The sequence below is a fragment of the Emys orbicularis genome, chromosome 7 (assembly GCF_028017835.1).
Source record: "Emys orbicularis isolate rEmyOrb1 chromosome 7, rEmyOrb1.hap1, whole genome shotgun sequence".
In the NCBI taxonomy this organism is placed as follows: domain Eukaryota; kingdom Metazoa; phylum Chordata; order Testudines; family Emydidae; genus Emys; species Emys orbicularis.
The window spans coordinates 5,879,302-5,906,742 of record NC_088689.1 but is presented as its reverse complement, the minus strand read 5'-3'; the positions used below and the strand labels follow the sequence as shown (position 1 = coordinate 5,906,742).

The 27,441-nt window shown below is 46.0% G+C and overlaps 1 protein-coding gene across 1 annotated transcript in view; it reads left to right on the top strand.

Moving 5' to 3' along the window:
• Positions 1-6,972: 6,972 nt before the first annotated feature.
• The window catches only part of COL17A1 (collagen type XVII alpha 1 chain), a 54,289-nt gene continuing 33,820 nt past the window's right edge, over positions 6,973-27,441 (top strand). The window contains exons 1-17 of the mRNA XM_065408149.1: positions 6,973-6,997; positions 7,347-7,415; positions 8,732-8,776; positions 9,997-10,092; positions 11,666-11,800; positions 12,207-12,254; positions 13,073-13,108; positions 15,015-15,062; positions 16,137-16,280; positions 17,408-17,563; positions 18,397-18,468; positions 19,491-19,562; positions 20,214-20,282; positions 21,982-22,146; positions 22,779-22,868; positions 25,632-25,676; positions 26,232-26,381. Coding sequence (XP_065264221.1) covers positions 7,361-7,415; positions 8,732-8,776; positions 9,997-10,092; positions 11,666-11,800; positions 12,207-12,254; positions 13,073-13,108; positions 15,015-15,062; positions 16,137-16,280; positions 17,408-17,563; positions 18,397-18,468; positions 19,491-19,562; positions 20,214-20,282; positions 21,982-22,146; positions 22,779-22,868; positions 25,632-25,676; positions 26,232-26,381 — 1,426 coding nt within the window. The 5' untranslated portion in view covers positions 6,973-6,997; positions 7,347-7,360. The remainder of the gene's footprint in view (positions 6,998-7,346; positions 7,416-8,731; positions 8,777-9,996; positions 10,093-11,665; positions 11,801-12,206; positions 12,255-13,072; positions 13,109-15,014; positions 15,063-16,136; positions 16,281-17,407; positions 17,564-18,396; positions 18,469-19,490; positions 19,563-20,213; positions 20,283-21,981; positions 22,147-22,778; positions 22,869-25,631; positions 25,677-26,231; positions 26,382-27,441) is intronic.

Below are 27,441 nucleotides of genomic sequence, written 5' to 3'. Positions count from 1 at the left end.
TGTTTCTAAATGAAATCCTCAGTGTGGTTTACACAGCCTGTTTTATCACAATCAGTGAGTTCTGTGAAATTCTTCACATAAAATAGGATCAAAGGTTCTTGGCTCCATTAAACATTAATCTCACCATTCGATGAGAGTGTATTATTGCAGAAGAAGTACAGGTGGGGCTAAAAGGATCGTAATAGTAATAGGATGAAATGTAGTAGTGAAAAGTGCAAGGTCATGCATTTAGGGATTAATAACAAGAATTTTTGTTATAAACTGGGGACGCATCACTTGGAAGTAACAGAGGAGGAGAAGGACCTTGGAGTATTGGTTGATCACAGGATGACTATGAGCCGTCAATGTGATATGGCTGTGAAAAAAGCTAATGCGGTCTTGGGATGCATCAGAAGAGGTATTTCCAGTAGAGATAAGGAGGTGTTAGTACCGTTATACAAGGCACTGGTGAGACCTCATCTGGAATATTGTGTGCAGTTCCAGGGCCGCCCGGGGGGGGGGGGGGGGCAAGTGGGGCAATTTGCCCCGGGCCCCGCAGGGGCCCCGCGAGCCCTGGCTGAGAATCCCTTTCCTCACCCGGCGGTGCTCCGAGTCTGCGGCGGCGGCGGCATTTCGGCGGCGGGAGGCCCTTCAGTGCTGCCAAAGACACGAAGCGACTGAAGGGCCCCCCACCGCCGAAATGCCGCCGCCGCAGACTCGGAGTGCCGCCCGGTGAGTACAAGGTCCCCCGCTTTGCCCCATGCCCCCTGAATCCTCTGGACGGCCCTGTGCAGTTCTGGTCTCCCATGTTTAAGAAGGATGAATTCAAACTGGAACAGATGCAGAGAAGGGCTACTAGGATGATCCGAGGAATGGAAAACCTGTCTTATGAAAGGAGACTCAAAGAGCTTGGCTTGTTTAGCCTAACCAAAAGAAGGCTGAGGGGAGATATGATTGCTCTCTACAAATATATCAGAGGAATAAATACCAGGGAGGGAGAGGAATTATTTAAGCTCAGTACCAATGTGGACACCAGGGCCGGCTCCAGGCACCAGCTTAACAAGCAGGTGCTTGGGGCGGCCAAGGGAGAGGGGCGGCACTCCCTCTAGGAGCGAAGGACCTGCCACTGAACTGCTGCCGCCGATCGCGGCTTTTTTTTTTTTTTTCCCAATTGCCGCCGCCGATCGCAATCGCGATCGCGGCTTTTTTTTTTTTTTTTTTTTTTCGCTTGGGGCGGCAGAAATGCTGGAGCCGGCCCTGGTGGACACAAGAACAAATGGATATAAACTGGCCATCAGGAAGTTTAGACTTGAAATTAGACGAAGGTTTCTAACCATCAGAGGAGTGAAGTTCTGGAATAGCCTTCCAAGGGGAGCAGTGGAGGCAAAAGACATATCTGGCTTCAAGACTAAGCTTGATAAATTTATGGAGGGGATGGTATGACGGGATAGCCTATTCTGGCAATTAATTGATCTTTGACTATTAGCGGTAAATATGCCCAGTGGCCTGTGATGGGACACTAGACAGGGTGAGATCTGAGTTACTACAGAGAATTCTTTCTTGGGTGTCTGACTGTTAAGTCTTGCCCACATGCTCAGGGTTTAGCTGATCACCATATTTGGGGTCGGGAAGGAGTTTTCCTCCAGGGCAGATTGGCAGAGGCTCTGGGGGTTTTCCACCTTCCCTTGCAGCGTGGGGCACGGGTCACTTGCTGGAGGATTCTCTGCACCTTGAAGTCTTTAAACCACAAGCTGAGGACTTCAATAGTTCAGACATAGGACAGGGGTTTGTTACAGGAGTGGGTGGGTGAGATTCTGTGGCCTGCGTTGTGCAGGAGGTCAGACTAGAAGATCATAATGGTCCCTTCTGACCTTAAAGTCTATGAGTCTATGAGATGGGTTCCATCCACCTGACGTGAGAATGCAATAATATCTGATGTGAGAACAGAAATGATCAGTGTAGGAATTAACAGAATGTGCAACATCCATGGCTATTTTAAATTGTTTCCATTACAATATGCTTACATAAATATAAAATAATTTAAGACGTTCCCCTGTTGACAAGAAGTATGGGACAATCATTGTTAATGTTGCGTGCAAGTAATATCTAGTTCCTAAAATAAGCAGAGGGATTGGAATATCCGTCTAATTAAGGCACCTGAGATTGGCTGAACATACCTAGGTGCTTTATCATTTGAACTGTAAAGTAAGCATAAAGGGCCAGCTGCCATGGAACTTTTCCTATGTTGATGAGTGCACATCACATACAAAGACCAGTTAAATAGCTTATAAAACTGTATATAAAATAGCAGAGAGAAAGTGTGTGAGAGAGAGAGTGATATATTTGCATGGACACCCAGTATGGCTCTACCATTATAATAATAATATAATAATAGTTTTCACACTAAGAGTATGTCTACACTGCAAAGAAAAACCCAGGTCAATTGAGTTGGCCTCCCGGGACTCAGGCTGTGGGGCTGGAAATAGCAGTGTAGATGTTCCTGCTTAGCCTAGAGCTTAGCCTAGCAGAGCCTAGAGCCCAGGCTCTGAAACCCTCCCCCATCCCTGGGTTTCGGAGCGTGGCTCCATCCTGAGCAGGAATGTCTACACCGGGGTAGGCAACCTATGGCACGCGTGCCGAAGGCGGCACACGAGCTGATTTTCAGTGGCACTCACACTGCCCGGGTCCTGGCCACCGGTCTGGGGGGCTCTGCATTTTAATTTAATTTTAAATGATGAATCTTCTTAAACATTTTAAAAACCTTATTTACTTTACATACAACAATAGTTTAGTTATATATTATAGACTTATAGAAAGAGACCTTCTAAAAACGTTAAAATGTATTACTGGCATGCGAAACCTTAAATTAGAGTGAATAAATGAAGACTCGGCACACCACTTCTGAAAGGTTGCCGACCCCTGGTCTACACTGTTACTTTTACCCCCGCAGCCTGAGCCTGGGTCAATTGACTGCGATTCAGTGCCGTGGGTTTTTCTTTGCCGTGTAGACATACCCTTAGGGTCTGATCCTGCAAGGTGTTGACCACCCTCAGTTCCCACTGAAATCAAATTGAGCTGAGGGGTTGAGGGGCTGCCTCTCAGAGAGCACTCAGCTGCTTACATGATGGGACACATACATTGATGTCAATGCCCACAAAGGTGGGCAACTATCAACATCCCCATTTTTACAGATGCACGGAGGTGAAATGACTTGCATGGGGCTCATACTGCGAGTCAATGACAGAGCCAGTGAGAGAACTGAGGTCTCCTGGCTCCCAGTCCCATGTCTCTTCTTCACTTGCCAGATCCCTGGGGCTGCTAGGGGCCAGTTCAGGCCCCATCGTAAGCCAAAGCATCCTTAGGGCCATTGCGTAAGAACTATGATGTTTCACAAGTCTCTTCTTGTAGCTCAGAGATAATTGCAGATGGTTTCTCTGATTTAACAGAGCTATTCCATTTTGTCTCATACATCGCCCATAGCTATATTTATGTGAATCCAGGCAGGAGGAGTTGGTGCAGTAAGTCAGCGCTGGCAGCGACTGAAGGTCAAGTTGTGTAGCTGTGCTGGAGAGAGGGCTGGTAATTGTGTTAGTGCCACTGAGTGGGGGATAAACCTGGTATATGGAGCAAAATACACCTGCAGTCAAAGCTGGCATTAGGGATTTATTGGTTATCTGCAAGGATATATTTTAATGTGTTCTCCTTATTTTACCTGTACAGTGTTAAAGCAGAATGTTCCCAATTCTTGAGAGGAGGGGTGACTAACTTACCCAGTGTTTATGTTGGTTTCTGCCAGCGTTAAACTCTGGGGCAGCTTGCGGGTGGTGGAAAAGGCTAAAGTGTTGCAAAGCCAGGGACAACAGTCTCCAAAAGTCAGTGGTGCTTTTTTTCCCCAAATGTCGGCCCCAATCCCGCTAAATTTAAGAAGGGGAAGTAATTTTACTCATGTGAGTCAGCCCATTGAAGTCACAACTCCTGGTGATTTCAGTGGGAGTGGTGGCGGGCCGCTGTGTGGAGTGGATATAGTTGTTGTATAAGGACTTGAGTGTGGTCAACGGGACGGCTCACGTCAGTACAGGTATGCACGTGCTAAAATGAATGTCCTGGGTTCTAGAACAGAATGCCAAACGTTTGAGGTTCCAGATCCATTTCTTTCTGGGGAAAATGTGAACTGCCTTTAATTCCCCTCCACTCTACCCCTGCTAGAGCTAGAACCAGAGGCTGAGCCTTTCATAGCCACGTAGGTGATTTCCAATTCCCTCAGGCAGCTGGAAATCTCAGCCTGAATCTTTATTTATTTGGTAGCACAAGTTTCCATTTCATGTGAAAAATATCTTGTTTCAAAATTAAATTTCCATTGGAGAGAAAATAGTTTAAATTAGACGATAGAGGAAAATTATTTCACCAAACCCTAAACTGAAACTAAAGTTATAGGGGCTTGCAGAAACCAAAATCCCTCTGAGCTTTCTCTAGACACGATACACAAGAGGCCTGATGCTGCGAGGTACTGGCCCCATGTGACTCCCACTGAAATTGCTAAGGGTTGTGTGCCCACTGCAGTTGACAGGATCAGGCCAATGGTTTGTTTGGGTTTATTTGTAGGAACAAAGAAGAAGACAAGGGGATTTCAACGGGAGGTATGTGCCTAAACAGCTTTAAAAATCTGGCCCAGGTTAACTGATGATTGAAAGAGGGCACATTCTCCATGAACATGCTATCACTTAAATTGAGCAGTGTAAGGCCTTCCTAAAATCTGTTCCGAACAATTACATAATGTATAGGGTAGAGGAATAACTACCCTGTTTCTAATCAGAGTGATTGATCGATATTTTCCTTTCTAAACCCATCCTGTCTGTTTTCCTAGGCAGTTTTGTACCTAGCAGGAGTTATTTAAAGACAAGCCATATCAAATGGGAAAGGTGAAATTTGTCAGTGACATTACAGCACGTTCTCCCTTCAGGTATTGTGTCTGATTCTCCACTGCCTTTCGCACGGTGGCATCATTTACATATGTGCAAAGTGAGGGTAACATGCTCTCCTGTCAGGGTGGTGGGGTTTCACCCTCTCTTTTCAAAAGTGGAAGTAAAGACACCATGTGCAAGGCACTGAAGAATCAAACCCATAAACTGTAAAGCGAACCACATCTGTGCTTGAGGGCCTCATCCTGAGCTCTCGCTCAAACCAAACACCTGTGAACTTGGTGTAGAATTTTGCCCGAATCTTGTGCAGAATCAGCTCTTAAATATGGTGCTTTCTACACATCCACGTCTTCAGATAAGATGGAGTCCCTGGCAGCAGTGGGGAGAGTTCACCTGCAGATTTGGCTCCCATGCTTTTCACAGATTAAAATTTCATTTCTAGCGTTTGAGACTGCTCCTCAGACATGGCGGAATCTCTTCTGAGTAAGACTGGGACTGAATGACTGCATTGTTCTTTCTCACAGGGGGATTTTTCTCCCGGCTGATGTTTGTTTTCCTACCAGCTGCAGTATTCTTGGTTGTACCGGTGTGTTATGAAACCTGGGCATACAGAAACCTGGGCTGCCTGGGATGATATTTTTGGCTAGAGAAGGATACAAGGCATTAAGTCGGGGTGGTATTTCAATAATGACTACAGCTGTCTCTGCACTTAAGCTATTTGGCAATGAGTTCCAGTGGTAACAAGGGTGGAATCAGTAGGGTAGACAAAACTTCTGCAGCTGCCTGTGCTTTTAACATTGTGTATCTAACCCTGCTCAGAGCAGATATGTGGGGCTGGGGGTTGGATCTTGTGTTTTGATTTAAGCCAGTGGCTCTCACACTTTTGTACTGGTGACCCCTTTCACATAGCAAGCCTCTGAGTGCGACCCCCCTCATAAATTAAAAACACTTTTTTATATATTTAACACCGTTATAAATGCTGGAGGCAAAGCGGGGTTTGGGGTGGAGACTGACAGCTCGCGACCCCCCATGTAATAACCTCGCGACCCCCTGAGGGGTCCTGACCCCCAGTTTGAGAACCCCTGATTTAAGCTTACCTCAGAGACAGGGCTGGAAATAAGCAATTATAGAGATACGCTAAAGTCATAAAGTCATGAGATTTGGATTTGATCCAGATCTAAACTCTCCCTATGTTTCAAGCCAGTTCACTCGCATCTCTGTTGTTGGCTGTATCATTCTATCCTTCTCAGTGTGCCTTCCCTGCGTCCTCCTGGAACGTCAGGGCTTATTGTGTGTGAACTGCCCAGGATGGCTCTTGGAGTCAGCCGTGAGCTTGCGGGAACACCGTAGGCTCCTACTGTTTCAGAGGGAGGGTGATGCCAAGCAAGCCAGTAATACTGAGGTGGCACTGTTAAACGGGGGGCAAGCGTGGGGTCCAGTTGGAATGCCCTCTGACTGTGATGATCTCTCTGTGGCTAAAGTGACCAGCCATTAGCTGTCCCTGGCACTTCACACACTGAAAGACTGGCTATAGAGCAGGAAGAAAATAACCCCACTCTTTCACCCTTAGGCCATGCAATTGTAAATACCACTAAACACCCTCTTTAATAATTCATGCCATTAATTTCCACTGGACGCCAAGACACATGGGATGCATTCATAGGGACCACACCGGCACATCTAGAGAGCCACAGCGCTGTATGGGCATCAGTTTGGTGGACATACTTGCAATTCTGCCTGGCTCTGGATAGATATAGCTTATATGGACATACCCTGTGCTTCTATATAGGGTCCTGCATGGGCTACATTACTGGACCTACACTGTATATCCATAGAGCCATGCATGTGATGGACAGAGGCTGGATTTCTGTAGGGTCATACGGATGGATCTACATTGTACATAGGATGAACTGTACAGGGTGGATCTATATTAAACAGCGTGGATCCACATTGTACATGGTCCATAGCGCAGTTAACAAAAATCTAATATTTCCAGATGTTCCCCTTTCCCGGGAGACGTTGAGTGACAAGTGAGAAAACAAAGAGAAAAAAATGAATTATGCTGGCTTTTAAATATGATGGGCTGCAAAATCTTCAGCTGGCAAAGATGTAAGCTGGTAGAGAGGGTGAGTGAACGCAGCAACTAAAGTCTCCCAGCAAGTCCTTGAGCACTAAGTGGCATAGTTAATGACAAAAGAAACAGAGATCTGAAAAAGGAAAGAGCCCGAAGCTACAACCCTTCCAACAACTAGATGGGGTACTCTGCACTAAGGTCCTTTGAGTGTCTGAGCAAACCATTCATTGCTGCTTCATTACCTGCTTGGATACTTTTGGGGCTCTCAGCCAGCTGATAGCGTGACCGGGCTTCTACTTACTGCATGTCCTAGTGCTGATATTGAATGACTACGAAACAGTGTCCCTTTCAATGAGGTCTCTGTGCTTTCCCCTCAGGAGGTGATGGTATGGACTCAGTAACGAAGAAAACCAAACGGGATGGAGCAGAAGTCTCCGAAAGACGTAAGAAAAGCTTTTAAAACAAAATCTCATCGTCAGAGATGGGCCCCAACCAGAAAACCCAGATCCGAACACCCTGAACTTTAGAGGGGGTTAGAATCCGAACCTGGATCCAGAATTGAATTATGCAGCTATCTCAGGTCTCAAAGCCTGATTCTTCCCACAATATGGAACAGCATGAATTTCTCTAGTAACAGAGACCACATCGAACATTCTGGAGTGTAACCCATGCCTGCTTGGTGTGGTGCTCTCTCCCCCTCTAGTGGCAGCTAGACCAGCTAGAGATTTAGGAGTCTGCTACAACCTTGGCTAAAAGAGATGTGTCTTTTAGCTTATGCAGTAGAGATGGGGTAGTAAACAGACGGATCGCAGCCAAATCTGGGCCTCCAGATGCTTTTGAACGGATCCAGAAATCTTTTTATTTACTTATTAGTATCATTATTGTTATTATTTTTTCATTATTTTCTCTGGAGTCTTGACCTTGACTATACCTTGACCAAGAAATTTTGGACCTTGAAAAAAAATAGTTGACTACCCCTACAATAGAGGCTAGTATGTTAAGCTCCAGAGATCCCAGGTTTGATCCCAGCCGACAACGACCGGGGACTAGCAGCATTACAAGTGAGGGCTTGTCCAGGGTATCAACTGGGAAGTCTCTGAAGCTTGGGAGGCACTTCCTCAACTAGGGGAAGTATGTAACCCATGCGTGCTTGGTGTGGCACTCTGTCCCCCTCTAGTGGCAGTGAGACCAGCTAGAGATTGATGAGTCTGCTACAGCCTTGGTTAAGCGAAAAGTGTCTTTTAGCCCATGCAGTAGAGGCTCATGCGTTAAGCTCCAAAGGTCCCAGGTTTGATACCGGACGACAACGACGACCAGGGTCTGCCGGCATTACAAGAGCATTTAAAGGGCCCTTTATAGTTCACCACAGAGATAGCCTTGTGGTTAAGGCACTAGCATGGAACTCTGGAGACCCGAGTGCTGATTCTGCCACAGACATTTTGTGTGACCTGAGGCTTAGCTGCCTCAGTGCCATATCTGTAAAATTAACATAATAATCCTTCCCTTTTTCACAAGGGGTTGTTGTGAGGCCAAGTTGATTAATGTCTGTGAGGAACTCAGCTACTACAATGACAAGCACCAGAGCAAAGCCTACAAACAGAGTGTGTGCTACCACAAAGCTGGCTGGAAAGCCGTTTGGCTCTATCGTCTTAAAAGATTTTTCTTTATTCGAGTCCCATTATTCCATAGTCATGAAATAAAACTTGCTCCTCGCTTGGCTAGATTTCAGGGCCATAACCTCACCTTTTTCTTTCCCCAGTTATTACAGAGTCAGTAACCACAAGACTGACGTCCTTACCACCAAGTAAGTAGACATTTTACATTGTGCTGTCCATCCTCAGCAGTGTGTGTATGTGCACATGCGTGCAATTTATGTGTGTTGGTGCGGTTTTCACAAGCCCTCATGTATCAGTGCATCAGCCCCAGAGAAGCACTGTGCAGGTCTGAGAACCCCCCGCCTCCCAGAAAAAGCACTTCTTGATCATTAGAATAGACAGGGTTTGGGGGCCCATTTGAGTGGGAAAGAAAGGAGCAAGGGATGGTCTGTGAAGGCTCCTAGACCAGATCTATCCAGGGATTACACCAGGGTGCAGGGTTCCAGAGAAGGAGTGGCTCCCAGGGATGAGGCTGAGAAATGTTAGGCCCATAGGAAACTAAGGACACCCAAAAAAGAAAACCAAAAAAGGGTGCCACTGGCTGGGGATGGGACAAAGACAGAGTGGCTATGGGGGTGCGCTGATTTAGCTCATCTCCACAGCAGCTGCCACGGGCAGGGCTCCTGTATCTCCCCCAGTTTCTCTTCCGCCAGCAGAAAAATGTCTACACTACAGCCTATGTCAGCAAAACTTATGTTGCTCAGGGCTGTGAATCTTCCACCCCTCTGAGCGACATCAGTTATACTGACATCAGCGCTCGTGTGCACAGCGCTATGTCGGCAGGAGAGCTTCTCCTACCGACATCTTCTGCCGCTCGCAGAGATGGGGTTTCTATGCCGACGGGAGAGCTCTCTCCTGTTGGCATAGACCCTCTTCAAAACATGCGCTGTCTCGGCACAGCTGCAGTGCTGTACATCTAGACATGGCCTTAGGGAGCGCAGCAGCAGCAAAACCTGCCTTCCCTCAAGATGAATCCCCTCAGGGCACATAAAGGGTCAGTTATACCTCCCTTTCCCATCCTGGGTGAATCTTGTGTGCTCTTGGCACCAGCGTGCAATTGCTTGATGAGAGACTTGCTGCAACCAGGATGGAAAGTGAAGATGATCTGAGCACTTTCCTTGCCGTGGCAGCTGGAATGTCAGAGCCCGGAGAAAGAAAAGAGGTTCAGGCTGGCTGGCTTCCCCAACACTGATAACTCCTTCCAACTACTATACATGGTTCCAAAGACACCTCCTCATTCACAGTCCTGGCTCTGTAATGGAGCGTAACACAGCTGTGGGTGCCTGGTGCCTCGTCCTGCTGCTTCTTTTGCTCTTGGCCTCATCTCTTCTGGTCACTGAAAGTCTCATTGTGTGCTTGTCTCTCACAGAAGGAGGGAGCAGCACTGGGCACAAAACAGCCCACGGTGGAGGGAGTGGAATGGAAAAGAGGACTTTCACCCATGGCAGCAGCTACGTGACTTCAAGTAGGTAGTGATGAAATGGAGAGTAAATGAACAGAAAGCAAAGGCAGCTTCATTCGGGTGGGGCAAAAGGGGCAGGTACCGGGTCCAAGCCAAGGGAAAACACAGAAAACATTCATGGGGAAGTGGTGAGAGCACTTTCTGTGCAAGAGCCCCATCCCTGCAAGGTGCTGAGAACTTTCTGTTCCCACTGAAGTCAATAGGACGGGTGCGGCACCTTGTAGGATTGGTCACGGTTTTTTTACACACAAAAATTTCCCATCAGAAAATGCGGCTTTGTCAAAATTGACATTTTCCATGGGAAAAATGTGTTTTCCATGAAATTTTTCAATTTTCCTCTCAGAAGGATCAAGAGAAGTGTCATTTCCACATGTTGGAGTTTTGTTTCGTTTGCAAACGCTGCATTGTCCTTTCTGATGTTTCAGTTCTAACCTTTGGGGAATTTTTTGTCTGGCAAACATTTCCAGCGTTTCGACTTTTCGTTCCGGTTCAAAACAGAAAGTCACCTCAAAATTTCCCATGAAAGGCAGATTCCATCTTTCGAACTGCTCGAGCACTTCGAAAGGTCGGGCACCAATTATCTGGAGATTTGCTTTATGTGCCACAATCACATTTTCTAAAGGCAACTGTGCAGTATGTGGAGGGACGGGGAGGAGTAGAGGGGAAAGTGAGTACCGCTGTCCTGGCCCTTGCTCATTCTCTATTGAGATCCCTAGGACACATTCTCTTTGCGCTAATGGAAAGATGACGTCCTCTGTCACCCCCACTGATCCCCATGAATATATCATGCTCAATCACAGCTGACACTCTATTCTGGGTTCTGACTCGAATGCCAATGTTAGAATTCACACAGGGGTCAGGTCCTTCCACACACCACAGAGCAGCGAAAGAGATGCAGGCCTGTCTCCCTTCTGCTGCAGCTCCGATGTGAGTAGGAAAGGAGCCCTCTCCTAAGCCTGGATTTAACAGCATCCAAGTTCCAGGCTCCTTGTTCATGACTCACATTCACCCCTACACTAGTTCTCCAGGAAGCAGAGTAACTGAGCAACGGCAGAGTAAGGACACGGACCCTCATGCTGTCAGGGGAGCAGTCCCACAAATATACACACTGTCTCTTGGATTTATGGATGTTTTCCATTTTCATAGCCCCCTACCTCATGGAGCTTCTGTTCCAGCAGCATCCCCTACTTGTTGAGATCAACTTAAGTGACCCACAATTTTTGTGGTCTGTGTCACACTGACCCTTAAATTTACAGGTGGGCCTGAACCCAAACCAACCCACAACCCTAGCCAGATCCCAAGATCTCCCATCTTTGGGGATGTGGCTGGTTCCTCAAACCACAGGTAGCTCTACAAGGAGCTGAACTAAAACCACAGATATAAGCATCCCCTGAACTTTGGAGAAGCTCAACAGAGCCAGATCCAAACTTTGTGCCTCTAGCCCATCACTAGCCCTAGCCTACCTCTGCAACTCAGTGTGAGATCCATCCATGCCAACACAGAAGAGTATAGGGCACCACTTTACATGTATGAGGCATTATCTTTGCTTTCTGGGGGGCTTTTGTTTTACCTATAGGTGGAAGTGGTCGAATGAATTCATCCTCCTCCTCCGGCTACAGGCAAACCCCGTCTCCCTGCTCTACTCTCCCCAAATCACCCGGCTCAACCTTTGAAAGAAAAACCTACGTCACCCGCAATGCAACATATGAAGGTATCATAGAATCTGTCATAGAGATGGGGAATTAGAGGTGCCCTGCTAGGTTGTCTTGTCAGTTCCAACCTGCTAATGCAGGATTGTTCCCTGGAGCATAAATCCCAATATGGGACAATTATGGAATAGACCACAAGGATGCACTTTAATGAAAATTACCCACAAAGTCCTATTTATAATTATGTTCATCCAAATAATGTTCATAGCTTATTGTGATTGGAGGATGACAGCAGCTCATCGGTATAAAACTCAGTAGTTCTTTTTAAATGGAAATCTTTGTTACCCCGTCGCTGCCAATACTTAAGACTTGGTAGATACGGACATGATATATTAAACAATCTCTTAATGACCTTGGGGCATAAATATTTGGCAAAGCTTTAACGTGGAATCTTTTCTTCTTCTGCAGGGAGCTCCAGCGCAAATTCTTCTCCTGAATTCCCTAGAAAAGAGTTCGGTATGTTCTTATATTACTGTCACTGTGAATGTCAGGCCAAGGGCATGCATGTTGGCTGTTCTATGGCTTCTGGCAGGACACATTACTGGAATACATGAATCAATACAAATAATGCCATGCACATGACGAATCGTGGGGAAGAACGACTCTGGAAAGTCTGCCCATTGGGAAGGGGTTTGCAATGTCTTATTATGCCCACAACTTCTCCTCTGCTTGGGGGTTCTCATGCAGCCAGTACAGACACATATGCCTCTATGACATGAGTGGAGTTACTCCAAATTTATGTTAATGTAACTGAGAGCAGAATTTGATTAGTGTTTGTCTTTAAAGACCATTTCTATAGATGCTCTATTGTAAATCTGCTATCCCCAACTTTGTGCTGGTGATCTTCACTTTAAGGGGAGATCTCATTGAGTTTCCTGCCCCGTAACTGAGTATTAGCACCCATCAGTGCAATCCAGGCATTATTATTATTCAGTGAGATATTGTTGTATGCACACATCCCCTGGTTCTTCTCCAAATTGGCTTCTGACTTACCATCAAGTTTCTTGATAGGTCATTAGGGGCATTCGCCAACCGTGGATGTGTTGAGAGAATTATTAGATGATCCAGAAATACTAAGAACTGTATATTTTCAGTTAAACACGCAGCGACCTAAGTGATGGCAGCCAAAATATTTGGGGATCAGTGTCTCCATGCCATGCCCCAGCTAAACAGAGCAACTGTACAACTCACATAAGAAGCTTCATCCCTTGCATTACTTTTCAAATGTGTTACAGTTGATAGAGTCTAATATTGCTTTTCTCTGGTTTTCACAGCATCGTCCAACACCAGAGGGCGGAGTCAAAGCCGAGGTGAGTTGGAATGTGCTTTTTGGTGACCCCTTGTTTCTCCTCCTGCTTCTCTGGACCAGTCCCTCGGCTGGTGGACATCTGGTTGGCTCCAGGGAAGTCAATGGAGCTACACGTATTTATACCAGCTGAGGATCTGGACCCCTGAGATTTGGGCAGCTGCACAAACAAGTGCCATGAGCAAAATGGAAAAATCAAAAAGGTGAAGAAATCAGGAGTGGAGGAGGTAGGGAGTTCTTCATAAGGATGAGCTGGGGAGTTGGACGGCTGAGGGTGTTAGAAATAGGCCAAAGAGATTTTCATCTTTAGTTCAAAGCTGGGCCAAGGTCTTGATCCAGGTTTTGTGTCCAAAATCTGTCAGCACTCTCGTTTTCCCTCTCTCTGTCTTATGTATACATCACCTTTAATAAATCTATCTATCTATCTATCTGTCTATCTGTATATGATCCCATCACTATAATAGCTGAGCACCTCCAAAGTATTTGAATATGGAAATAACAATAACCCCCTTCATCTTCCTTCCACTGAGATCTGTTATATGAGACAGTAACTACATTCCCCTAAGAGGTATGCCTTAGTGGATGGGATGGCTAGGAAATCACTGAAGCAGTGTGGTCCATTTAGACACCTTCTTGTAAAAACTTGATTTGCTTAAGCTGTTAAATAGAATTTCCCTCCTTTTCTTTCACTAATTAATCAGCCGTTTGGGGAAAAGTTGGATATAATTGATACCGAAGAGCTTAATTTATATTCCCAGCTGGTGAGAAAGCAACAGTACAAATCATTTTATCCACATTCATATAAGCTGTGGCTATAAATCAAAGGGCATTGTTACGGCTCCTCCAGGAGAGCTTAGCAATTGCCAATTACTTCTCCCTGAGAGCTTTGCAGTCTCTCCCAGCATTCTAGAAACCTGAGATCTCTGGGGAATCTTCCCACACATAATAAAGCAGACACAGGAGGATCATGCTCCAGCTTTTCATATTGCTTCAAAAAATAGCCCCAATCTATCATCTTCTCCACGCAACTGCCAAAAGAAGTGTTTCTTTATAGTACATGCACTGTTAGCTTTCATCTGGAGGAACATGTGTCAGGCACTCGGACTGGCCAGTTGGCTCCCGGACAACCAGATTTAAAGTTTGTTTCAGCCCAATCCATTTAACCCTATATTCTTTCATGCTGGAGAGTAAAACCCGGTAATAAAACTATCTTTTGCAACCTGGCTATTGTATTTCAAAGCACTTTTGGATCAAGCAAAACCGAATAAAAAATGGTATGGGAAAGTTTACACGAAATGAGCCAATAGAGAGTCGCCAAATAGTAACAGACCAGTCCTTACACAGGTAAATGTCCAAGTGAAGAAAATAGGAGTTTTGTCTGAGTGACAGCTGGAACGACTAGAGGCCCAATGCAACTAGTAATCTTTAAAATTCAGAAGTCCTTTGTGACTCTGTTTGTTCTCACATTAGGATAATATAATAAAAGTAATTAACGAATAGATGTCAATGAGACTATTCATGTGACTAAGGGCTGCAAGATTGGCCCTTATATTAATGTCGCACCTCCCTAATGAGGTACATAAGATGCTATGCAATGTAACAAAAATCAGTGCATTATGATGATTTATTAATGTATTTATATGGTACCAAGAGTGTCGAACAAAACATTGTGAAAACTTAAAGGGCAATACTTCTCAGTGGGAGTGAAAGGATCAGAATCTGGCCCAAAAGTCAAAAGCCACTTCTAAAAATTCAAATCGATAAAACCAATCCATCAAGCTGTGCAAGCTGCCCAAACCTAACAGATAATAATGTATATGGACAGTGAGAAGTGGGGAATTAGCTTTTGCAGCCTGCTCATGGCACCAGTTCAGCTCGCTCCGTATTCATGACCTTCTTTTCTTGTGCAGAGAGCGAAATCCGAGTACGACTCCAGAGCGCTTCTCCCTCGACCAGATGTAAGTGTCCCTGCTGTTGTTTTAGAGGGAACATGGGGGGCTGGTTTTCCCCTCCTAAGGGATAGCCCTCAAGAGCCAACTCCGATGCTGACCATTTTGGCCTTGAGGATATTTCTGCTCTAACTGTGCCAGTGGCTTCTCTGGGGCTGAGCACTCAGGGTGGCACATGGGGTGTCATAAAATGTGCGTGCGGTGATGAGAAACCGCCTCCCTTCACTCTCTGCAAGTAATTTTAATTTGAAGTGTGAAGAGTGAGGAAGTTTGCTGTGGCCTAGACCTGTATTTTGCCAAGGCGGTTTTATTTAGCCTGAATGAGTCGCTCCTGGGTAGAATCATTTTGCCAATTGCTCCTCTCCTCACTAAGGCCCCAATCCTGTTCCCATTGAAGTGACTGGCAAACCTCCTATTGAGGTCAATGATGAAGGACCCTAGGTCCTCACTGCTGACTTCAGTTGCCTCCCTATGGAAGTGAGGGGCTTTACAAGCGTTCTTTGGTCTTGGTCATAGTGCTGTGCCGTTACTACAGTGAGCCTGCACTCTTGTGGGTGCCTCTATACCCTGCTGAAAAGTGCATTAGATTAGACAGGAATTTGTGCATTAACAACAAAAGAGCACTTCATAAACAGGTTCAGCGCCTTGCACAGCCTAGAGAGTCACCAGTGTTCAGTGATATCCCAGCTGGAGTTCCAGAGATATCAGTACCTCCTTCCAGGAATCAGGGGCAGCACTAGTCCCAGAAACTAGTCCTCTCACGAGACAATCAGACTATGATTTCATAGAAAGAGATGGGAAAGTCCTACTGAGGATTCCGCTACTCCCCCAGCCAGTTTAGGATTTTGCCCTGCTGTATATCCTCTGGTGTTTTATCCCACCTAATCCACTTTCAGGGGGAAGTGCTGGAGATGGGACAGCCATTTGCCAAATGCAGAGTTCTAAGGAGCTTTGGGAAATGGCCCCGTTTCCTGCTGGACACCATTTCTCTTACACATGTTCAAGTATTAAGAGCATCTCTGGTTGCAGGCTATATTGGGTGGTGGCTTTGGGCTTAGTCTGGACATCTGTTTTCTCTGCCAGGGACGGAACTGGATGATGTGAAGCGTTTGCTGAAGGGGAGTCGATCGGCCAGCGTCAGCCCCACACGATCGTCATCCAGCACTCTCCCCATCCCCAAGAAAGCTGTAGTGGAAACGAAGATGGTGACTGAGAGCTCCCAGTCAGGTGCTTTGCAGAGGGGTGTTAGCAATGCCGGCTGTGCAGGGAGCGGGGAATGATTCATTTAAAGCATGTGGCTTGTGACATAGAAATTCCAGCCAATTCTTATAAAACTAAAGAACAATGTCAGGAACAATTCAGGTTAAAAATGTTTGCTGTCTTTTCCAGAGTGTAATAACAATGCAAAAAGGGGAGTTACACACAGGGGTGCCCAGAGACTGCCCAGAGCAGGGCCATAATTGCCAGGGCCCCCTTAATTTTCATAAAACAGAGCAGATTCCAGCTGCCATCATCTTTAATTCAGAGTTGAGGCTGATGGAGACTAAAGCCCCAAGCAATCCATTCTCTGTCTTGGTCTAAGCAGCAAGATGGAAGTTACCACAGGCCACCCTGTAGAATGCCCTACATTTGGCCCAATAGTCTGCGCCTCACCAACCCCACATGTTCATTGGTCAATGGAGCTATGCAAGGAACGAAAATGGTCCAATACGTCATCTTTCATTCACGTACCCATCCCTGCTATAGTGCTTTAGGCATCATGGGTCAAATTCACCCCTGGCGTAACACCACTGAACTCTACCAGTGTTTAACAGAACAAATAATGGCTCAACTCTCATATTTATCTGGGTGCAGAGGTTCAAATACCCTAGTGAGGAGCTGACTCACCTGGTGTCTTTCCTAGTCATTCATTAACGATACAATAGTTGCCCATGTGTGGAGGTGTCATGGAAGAATCCGGGGATCCATATCCAATGTTGATTTCCTCACCAGGATGTGGACTGAAATGTGTTTAGTTTGTATTCTGGCATCATCATATGTGCCTGTGATTAAACCCTTGAGGTGCTTTGCAAGTGGTTACAGTGAAGTGACACAAATTCAGGCAATCTCTGTACTTGTCCAATGGGTTCAAAATTGGCTTGGCTATAGCGGGCCAGGTGCTGATCTCAGTTACACAGGTGTGAATCTGGAGTCACTCCATTGAAACTGAGGGAGTGACTCCAGATTTGCACTGGAGATCAGGACCTGATCAGAAACTGAGATCGAAACCTGGCTTTGTGTGTCCTCTGCCTCTGAGTAGGTGGTCTGATTTCTGTTACCACTCTCACTCAACCCCATTACTGTTTCCTCTCCAGTGTCGGGGACATACGACACAACCATACTGAATGCCGCCCTCCCGCCATACATGTGGTCCTCCACCCTGCCTGCAGGGTCTTCCCTTGGCAGTTACCACAACAACATGGCCCAGGGTTCTTCCCTGGTCAACACCATGTCCCATTCAACAGGATCAGGTACAGTAACCGCCCCACCCCCTTGGCCACTTGTGCTGACAGGGCACAGACCGTGGGACCCTCTTTGTCCTGCTGCTGGTGTTTTGTGCATGGGACGAGGGGATGTTGAGGGCGGGGGAGGGATAGTGGAGGTGGGAGCAAATGCACTTGATTGTTCTCCATAGATTTCTGCCTCCCTGTGCCCCTGGAATTACTTCTGCGTTGATTATGCTTTGAATCCCTTATTCATGAAGATCAAACGTCCACAGTGCCTGATCCTGTGCCGCTGAGCTTTACCATTGACTTCAATGAGCTCACGATCAAGCCTCTTAGACAAGACAACATTGGATTGGAATATGGAGGGTGTTTGAGTTATGACAGGGTTTGGATTCCACATTAGGACTATTGGGTATAATCCTGTATTCCTTGCACATCCAGAACTCCCACTTCAGTCAGTGAATGCTGGGACTGAATGTTGTGTCTCAGGCCCATTTCTGAATGTCAGGAAGTGTCGTCCTCAATGCCGCTGTTTTCTAGCTGCAAATGGAACGGTGATGGATCCTCTAAGGTTTAAAGGACTTGGCATCCTAACCGTGTCCAGTCACTGTAACTTTTTTGAGATCGAAACCTTCTCCCTTTTTAAAATAGAGTAAAACAGAGTGTTTTGTGCCATGATTTTAGATTTCCCCCAGTGCGTTTATAGTACATTTCCTAGCAGAATCTGTTTTTCATGAAGGAATGAAATTTCCTAGTGACCCATTCACTCTCAGGCTTTGGAGGCTGAGCCATCTGCCTGGATGCGCTGGGATCTCATTTCTCTGCTGTGCCAAATCGTCTTTTTCCTCCTCTTGCAGTGTTTGGCGTCCCAAATAACCTGGCTCCCGGCTCTCCCACTCTGAACACAGGGCTGAGCAGTTCCTCAACAGGTCAGACTTCTCTCTTCTTCCCTTCTTTGTTTCATGGAGCTCAGCACATCAGCTGAAATGTATAACAGAAAGACACCTAGATTCCCCCTCGGTGCGTTCTTTGTGCCGGGTCCTGATCACAGTTACATTAGTCAGCATGTCCACCTGGAGTAACTCTCTTGGCTGAAGTGGCGTTACTTCAGCCTTTGCCCTGTGTCATTGGCATTAGAAAGCAGCGATGGAATATTTGGGGTCTTGGGAGAAATGTCATTTATTTGGAAAGCATCTGTTAGGCCAACTTGTCTATCCTTGTGAGACAAATCCAGGATTGTGTCCTATAGGAAAATCTCAAATGTTTCATTTCAAATAATTTGAACTTCCACTGCTTCCCCAGGGAGTAAAAATGAGTGTCTGTCAGACCTTGCTGTTTCCTGATGTTCAGCCCAGTACAGTTCCCTTTGCTCAATCCCATCCCATTACTCCTGGCTAGACCCTCCTACATAACCCTAAACATTTCTCCCCTTCATGGTGTCTACACCTTTCACAGACTCGGTGTGGCTATCACATTGCCCCTCGGCTCACCCTTAGCCAGGCTAGACCGGTCAGTGAATTGAACCCTTTTTTTTACAATTCAGCCCCTCCAGAAAGGCATACACAGCACAGAGACAACGGCAGGTCTCTTCAAGTCTGTTTAAGTCTAATGTTCCAAAATGGCCACCTTTATTTAGCCTGAGCTGACCACGGCTTCCAGGACAGGGTGATATTGGGGGCGGGGGGTGGTGGGGGAGTTGTGGAAGGGAAAGTGACAGGTGTGCAAAATTCCTATTGAAAGTAATGAACACAAATGTGTATGAAACATTCAGCTGGCCAACTGAGTTTATTTAGAGTCCGCAGGGGGGGTCGTCTCAGGCCTGCTACTCTACCTTTGCAAGCAGGAATCACTGTAATTACTATTATTTTCATTGGTCCTAGTTTTTGTTTGTCCAAATGCCAGTTGCAATGCCGACCTCTTGTTATTCACCTCAGGGCATTTTTCTTTGCAGTGTTTGGTGTTCAAAACAACCTGGCTCCAAGCTCTCCAGCCATGACTCATAGTGCAACCACAGCCTCCACAGGTCAGTGACATTTTAACCATAGAGAGGAGAGGCTGGGTAACTGATCTGCGTGGCTTTGTTATGCAATAGCGCTTCCCATGTCCCAGTAACTCCTTAATGATCAAATAATTCACATCAGGGGCCTTTCCCAGGATGCACAGTCTAAAAGACGGGACAGTGCAAAGAGCAGAATCAGTGCTTTACAGGAAATGTAATTGGGATTCGAATCGAGAAGAAAATGTGTTCAATTCTAATTGATCCTATTAAAGAAATATGAACACCGGTTCCCTCTGGCAGTTTTTCTGGTGTGTCATATGGGATGGGATGGGGTGTTCCCTTCAGCCCTGCAAATGTGAGGTCCAACTGTCAGCACCCAAGGCAAACAATGAACCCACTCCTGCATGCCCTTAGTCACTGGGGAAGCTCTTACCTGAGCAAGTTGTCCCATACACTTTCAAAAGAACTTTTCACATGGGCAAAGCTGCAGGATCAAGTCCAAGGTGCGTTTGGGTTGGTAGCTCAGGATCCCCGGCCTCTTTCCTTTTGGGAACCATTCTATTTTTCCCCCTTCTCTGAGCCTGCTTCTTTAGCATCTGCAATTGTGCGGCTCTTCCTCTGCCTAGGAGGGTTTAAGGTCTGTGGTTTTAGTCTCTGCTGATTTCTGTCTTGCAGTATACGGAGTGAAGAAAAACACTTCCCAGAGCGCTGGTATGGCTGGTAGTGGAGTGTGCACTTCAACTGGTGAGACTGCAACTCATGGAAGTCCAGGGCTGACAGTATATAGCTGATGATTTGTGTGGGCAATTGTCCTCATGCGGGCAGATCATGGTTTGAAAGTATCGGAGGGTATGGTTGCAGCTGGTGTGGACATACCCAGAAGATTGCAGCCCATGTAGACATACCCAAAGTCACTTTAATCTAGCTAGCTCAGGTGCTGCATGTAACTGCAACAGTGTGTGCCTCGGCATTGACTGTACGAGCCGATCCCACCTGGAACTCTGGGTAATCACACACAGTGCTAGCCCATGCTGAAACTCACACTGCTGCGGCTTCGCTGCTCCAGTACCCTGCTAGCTAACTTAAAGCTCGCGCCAGTATGTCTACTCGAGTTGCAACCCCACCCAGTGATTACGGTGTAGACATAGTCTCGGATTCACCCTCTTGGGCCACTGTAACACATGGAATAGCCTTAGAAGAAATAAACACAGATCACTAACCAAAGTGTCCACTAGATGTCACGCTTGCTGTTCACAAATGAAAACAAAGGAGCAGCAAGTTCAGCACTAGGAAATCAGAGGCCCGAGTCTGACCTTCCCCATGCCACGGTCATATTGGTGTAACTCAGTTGGCCTCACTGGAGTTAATCCTGATTTAAACGAGAGTAATTGGAAGCAAAATCAGGCCCATTATCTTTAATATGGAACCTGAAAATTTGCAAGGTTAGTTTTGTACATAATTTTGCAGCATTACTAGCCCCAAGAGTTCAAAATTTATGAGATTGGTTTAACAATCATGAGATTTTAACAAATAAATTCTGGGTTCTTTTGTTTTGCCTTCTTGTTTTTGAGCCTTTAGGGTTCATGTTTTCAAACTTTTCTCCCCAACTATGAGTGCTAGAAACTTTTTTTTTAATTACAGCCCAGCTTGTCATGTAATCACAGGACTCCAGAAGGTGGGGCTTTAAGAAAGCAATAAAATATTGCAAAACTCACAGTAGAGTAGGCAGCAATGACTACTCCAGATTCACACCAGGATAACAGAGTAAAAGCAGGCCCATTATCTTTAATCTGAACTTTGTGCCGGTACATTTGCAAGTTTAGTTTTGTACGCCATTTTGTTAGAAGACCGAGCAATTCAGTGGATCTACTTTCCATTTGCATGTGAATGTATTATATGCCTATACCAAACCGTATATAGAGTTCTCAGCAGCAATCAGCATAAAGTTGCATAAACAGAAAACCTGCTCAACACTACTGCTCTTCTGCTAGCCAAAGGACTGATTGTTCCATAACTCAGTGCTTATGGTATCCATATCCCCATCACAAAGGAGCCTGGGCTTTACCAAACGGTTTCATTTCAGCTGTGGCTTGTCCACAAGCTTCCTCAGCAAAAGTGCACTCTCTATTTTATCTCATATGGCTTCCTTACTGTAATATCGGAGTGCCTCACAGTCTTAAATGTAGTTATCCTCACAACACCGCCATGAGGTAGGGCACCACTGTGATCCCTATTTTCCACGTGGGGAACTGAGGCACAGAGAGGCAAAGTGACTTGCCTAAGGTCACACAGGAAGCCTGTGGCAGAGCAGAGAATTGAATCCAGGTTTCCCAAGTCCTAGGATAGCATCCTAACTACTGTACCATCCTTTCTTCCCACTAACCAATCTCTCTCTCTCTCTCTCTCTCTCTCTCTCTCTTCCCCCACCCTTCGCACACCCCAGTTGGCAGCACTGTGAACTCCCAGAGCGACGACATCCTGCGTAAAGACTGCAAGTTCCTGCTGCTGGAGAAGGAGAATGTCCCTGCTAAGAAGGAGATGGAGCTCTTGATCATGACGAAGGACAGCGGCAAGGTCTTCAGTGCTTCCAGCATGGGGCTCAGTGGAAGTATGTTCTCCTCCCACCATCTCCCATGACATGCATGCATGCTAGGAGCTTAGAAATGAATGTTAATTACTGGGAAATAGTCCCAAAGGTGAGAGTCTGGCAGGTTCTGGGAAACTGCTATTGCAATCTATCCGGCTTTGGAACAGTCTGCCCAGGGGAGTTGGCGAAACCCCTTCCCCTTGGGCACATTTAAAATGACACTGAACAAAACCCTGGTACCACAGGGACTAAACCTGTGTGAGCAGCGAGATGGACTCAATGACCTAAAGAGGCTTTTCCATCTCTAGAGTTTTCGGCTCTATAATTTTATAAGCCACGGGAATGCAGAGTAGACATTTGGGCTGCCATGTCATCCCTTATCCTCTTGAGGGCAGCCTCTCACACCAGGTACATGGGGACAAAGTTCACAGTCTCCCTATGAAACTCCATGGAGAACTTTACAAGGCATGCCCATTAGCCAGCTTGCTTGTAAAACTCAAGGGCTTAAAGACCAAGGGACAGAGCTATAGTTGGTGTAAATCCGCATGGCCCCATTGACTTCCATGGAGCTATGCCGGTTTACACAAGCTGAGGATAAGGCCCAGTCTGACTTCTGGTAAGACATATTTGACTCCTCTTTGGACTCCACACAGCGTCCTTTGCAGAAGACACCTTGAAGAAAGAAAAGCAGGGCTTCTCTTCCTCTTACGCTGCAGACTCCTACCTGAAATCTGAAACAAATGGTAAGAGACGGTCATTCTGGCACCGATCGCCTGTTGGTCCCAGCACACGTTCTCCTCACTATGTGTCAGAGCTTCCTCTTCTGCACCATCTGGGACAGCCTGCCTAGCTCTCTCCACCGCACCTGCCCTCCAGATCTCCTTTCCAGTCCCATCTGAACATATCCCTTGCCTGTGCCTCTTAATTTCCTCTCTCACTGTGTATTAGCCTGGTGGTTGAATGCATTGACTCATAGACTCATAGACTCATAGACTTTAAGGTCAGAAGGGACCAATATGGTCATCTAGTCTGACCTCCCGCATGATGCAGGCCACAAAAGCTGACCCACCCACAACAGAATATTCCAGCCTGCGAGCCCTGCCCTATGCTGCGGAGGAAGGCAAAAAACCTCCAGGGCCTCTGCCAATCTACCCTGGAGGAAAATTCCTTCCCGACCCCAAATATGGCGATCAGCAGTACCCCGAGCATACAGGCAAGATTCTACAGCCGGACCCTCATTTTACCCACGATGGCACGTTAATGCCTAATTGACTAAAATCACGTTATCCCTTCAAACCATTCCCTCCATAAACTTATCAAGCCTAATCTTGAAGTCAGAAAGGTCTTTCGCCTCCACCGTTTCCCTCGGAAGGCTGTTCCAAAATTTCACCCCTCTGACGGTTAGAAACCTTCTTCTAATTTCAAGCCTAAACTTCCCCACGGCTAGTTTATATCCATTCGTTCTCGTGTCCACATTACTACTGAGCTGAAATAATTCCTCTCCCTCCTTGGTATTAATCCCTTTGATATATTTAAAGATAGCAATCATATCCCCCCTCAGCCTTCTTTTGGTTAGGCTAAACAAACCGAGCTCCTCGAGTCTCCTTTCATAGGAAAGGTTTTCCATTCCTCGGATCATCCTAGTGGCCCTTCTCTGTACCCGTTCCAGTTTGAGTTCATCCTTTTTAAACATAGGAGACCAGAACTGCACACAGTACTCCAAATGAGGTCTCACCAGCGCCTTGTATAACGGAAGCAGCACCTCCCTGTCCCTACTAGAAATACCTCGCCTGACGCATCCCAAAATCGCATTAGCTTTTTTCACAGCCACGTCACATTGCCGACTCATAGTCATCCTACGATCAACCAGGACTCCGAGGTCCTTCTCCTCCTCCGTCACTTCCATCCTATGCGTCCCTAACTTATAACTAAAATTCTTATTAGTCATCCCTAAATGCATCACCTTACACTTCTCACTATTAAATCTCATCCTATTATTTTTACTCCAATTTACAAGGTCATCCAAGTCTCCCTGCAGAATATCCCTATCCTTCTCCGAATTGGCAATACCTCCCAACTTTGTGTCATCCGCAAACTTTATCAGCCCACTCCTACATTCGGTTCCGAGGTCAGTAACGAATAGATTGAATAAAATCGGACCCAAAACCGAACCTTGAGGAACCCCACTGGTGACCTCCGTCCAACCCGACAGTTCACCTTTCAGTACTACCCGTTGCAGTCTCCCCTTTAACCAGTTTTTTATCCATCTCTGGAATTTAATATCGATCCCCATCTTTTCCAATTTAACCAATAATTCCTCGTGCGGGACAGTATCAAACGCTTTACTAAAATCGAGGTAAATTAGATCCACCGCATTTCCTTTATCTAGAAGGTCTGTTACTTTCTCAAAGAAGGAGATCAAGTTGGTTTGGCACGATCTGCCTTTCGTAAACCCATGTTGTAATTTGTCCCAATTGCCATTCACCATTGATCCACAAACCAGAAAGGGACCTATTCCATGTTGATGCTAAGTGGTGGAGCTAGTTACAAGTTAGTGGTAAACTAGGGATCGGGAATATTGTATGACCTATTTAAAAAAAAAAGAACTGTGTCATATTATTAAGACCAAGTCAATCATGTGCTTGACCTCTCTGTTTATATGTTGTATTCCCTTCCCCCCATCCTCTGTCTGTTTGTCTGTCTTTAGATTTTAAGCCCTTGGGGCAAGGACTGGAACTTCTTCTCTTCCGGGAAAACGCCTAGCACATTGGGGTGCTACTGGAAAGACATGCTTAATAATAATAATTAATAATAATTAATTAATGACTTGTGCTGGCTTGTCACATAAGACTTAATTCAATGGTATCAGAGGAGTTACACTACTGGAGTGACAGTGTTGAATCAGATCCTGGGTGTGTAAAATGAGTGTGAATTATATGCACTAGGGTAAAGAGATGTACATGTAGCAGGAAGTTACTAACAGGCGTAAACTGACCCCTACTTACACTTATACTTTCCGGTTAATTGCTTTTCCTGCTACATCATCCTTCCATCCCCAGGGTGTGTACATTTCACTTGTTTTTCAGACTCAAGGAATGCCAGTTCAGTACACGTGACGTTACATCACTTTCCTGCTTGCACCCATGTTCAGCTCAGCTTACCTGCAATATGCGATTTGCACCAATTTTGTTCCACTATTTCCTGTAGTTTATACTATTACCTGCTTGAGGCCTTGCATAATTTCATTCTGTTATGGGAGAGCATATTGCAAGCAAGTACAGGTCTTAGAATGCTGCCTGTAATGGAAGTAATGGAGGGATTAAATCTACCCAATTTATCCAAGAGAGGGATATCAAGGTGGTTAGAATAAAGCATTGTGGAACACAGCTTGTACTAAAGACACACTGGTAAACAGAATTGTATTTTAGCTGTGTCCACATTCTCCTGGGTGTGGTTGGCCATTGTAAAGAAAGATAATTAAAATCTCTTTTGTTTTTTAACAACAGGAGGTCTAAAATCCGTGTCAACAAAGGACAAAGCAACTTATGCAGGTCAGTAGCGCTTTGAAGATTCTTTAGTAGGAGGTGATATATTAAAGCATAGTTTACTTTCAATGGAAAAAAGAATTACACAGCTGTGATATAAAAAATCTGTAAGTGATCAATGAAGCGGGGAGGTCATTTTCATAAGGGTTGCTGTTTTAGGATGAGCACAGTCTGCACCTGCACAATTTGCACCCGTAATTCAGTTGTGGGTGTGAATCTGAGTAGATGCGCTTCTTGACTGCAGGGGTGAATCAAGTAGTTATCAGAGCAACTATGCAGAACTATGGCTGCAATTCATTGTGTCGTCGCTGTGCAAGCACACAACTGTAGGGGCAACCAGCACCTGGGAACTGGAAGCCAGCAGTTTAAAAAACATTAGCCCTGTTGAAATCACGCGGAGTTTTGCCATTGACATCAGGATGGTCCGAATTTCACTCATTGTGTGCAAACTGAAGCGGAAAGGTTTTTCCGTAGCGCTGTATTTAATGGGCCTGCCCCTGCAGGTCTTATTCTCATATTGAAGTTGTTTATTAACCTTGCTGTTGTCCTTTCCCACTTTAGAAATTGGAGGCGATCATGGAGGGGGAGGGATAGGGGCAGCCCCAGCTTGGTGTCCCTGTGGTTCCTGCTGTAGCTGGTGGAAATGGCTCTTGGGTTTGCTCCTGGCCTGGCTGTTCCTCCTTGGATTGCTCTTCGGACTCATCGCTTTGGGTAAGAGATCACAGCAAGAGCAGGCCAAAGGATGGACTATATACTTCAGGTAGTAGATGGTTCAGTGAACTCCAGATGTGATTAGTGATTGGCCTGAACCAAACCCCAAATCTAAATACCCCCCAAACTTTGAAGAAGTTCAGATCCAGATCGATAATGAAGGAAAGCAAAACCCTCCATCCAAACCCCCTTTAGAGGGGACAACACAGAGGAAAACAAAATAATGAATGGTAGAGAAAATGTAATAATATCTGTCCCATGCAATACTTTTTTGCAGAGCACATAATTAGCCTGTGAAGTTACTTTCACTGAGTGCTTAGCAGGGGTAAGTAAAAGATAAGACAAAGATTAGGATAATGAGAACAACAGATATATCAGATAGGATAAAAATAATGTGTAAGGGATAGAAACCCTCTTGCTTCAGGGCAAAAGCCAACCTCTAAGTGACCAGGGTTAGGAAACTTCTCCTCTGGGCAGCATAGGCGCGGGAACTAGGGGTGCGGGGGGTGCTGCAGCACCCCCAGGTTTTGCACGGGGTTCCCCTCCCAGCCCCGTGCCTGCCCCCAGCTATGGCCCCAGCCTCGGCCCCCTTACTTCTGTCCAGGTCCCTCCCTTCTGGAGACACGGCCCTGCTCCCAGCCCCAAACTGTGCTGCCAGGGCCCATTACCGTCCGTGACGTGATCTGTGTCACCTCCCGTAAAGAACTGAACAGCGTTGGACACAAATGCAGCAGGAGGATACTTGGGAGTCCATCGGCTCTTCCATGCTGTACCAACACGGTACACACTGTCCCCAGAAGCAGCCATGTTTGATCAGCTTAGCTTTCAAATTTTCTTGGGTCTAATATCTTTCAGTTGTACTAAATGTGCATTTCTTTGTCTGTGCCTTTAAGTGATCATTAGAGAGCCTTGCACGTCTCTTGTGCTGTCCATCAAGGATCTCAAGCCGCTTGTCCAGCATTAGCAGATTAGGCTTCACAACAGCCGTGCGAGGGATAGAAATCAGTATTGTTCCTGTTTTACAGATGTGAGGAATGAAGCACACAGGGTGCAACTTCAC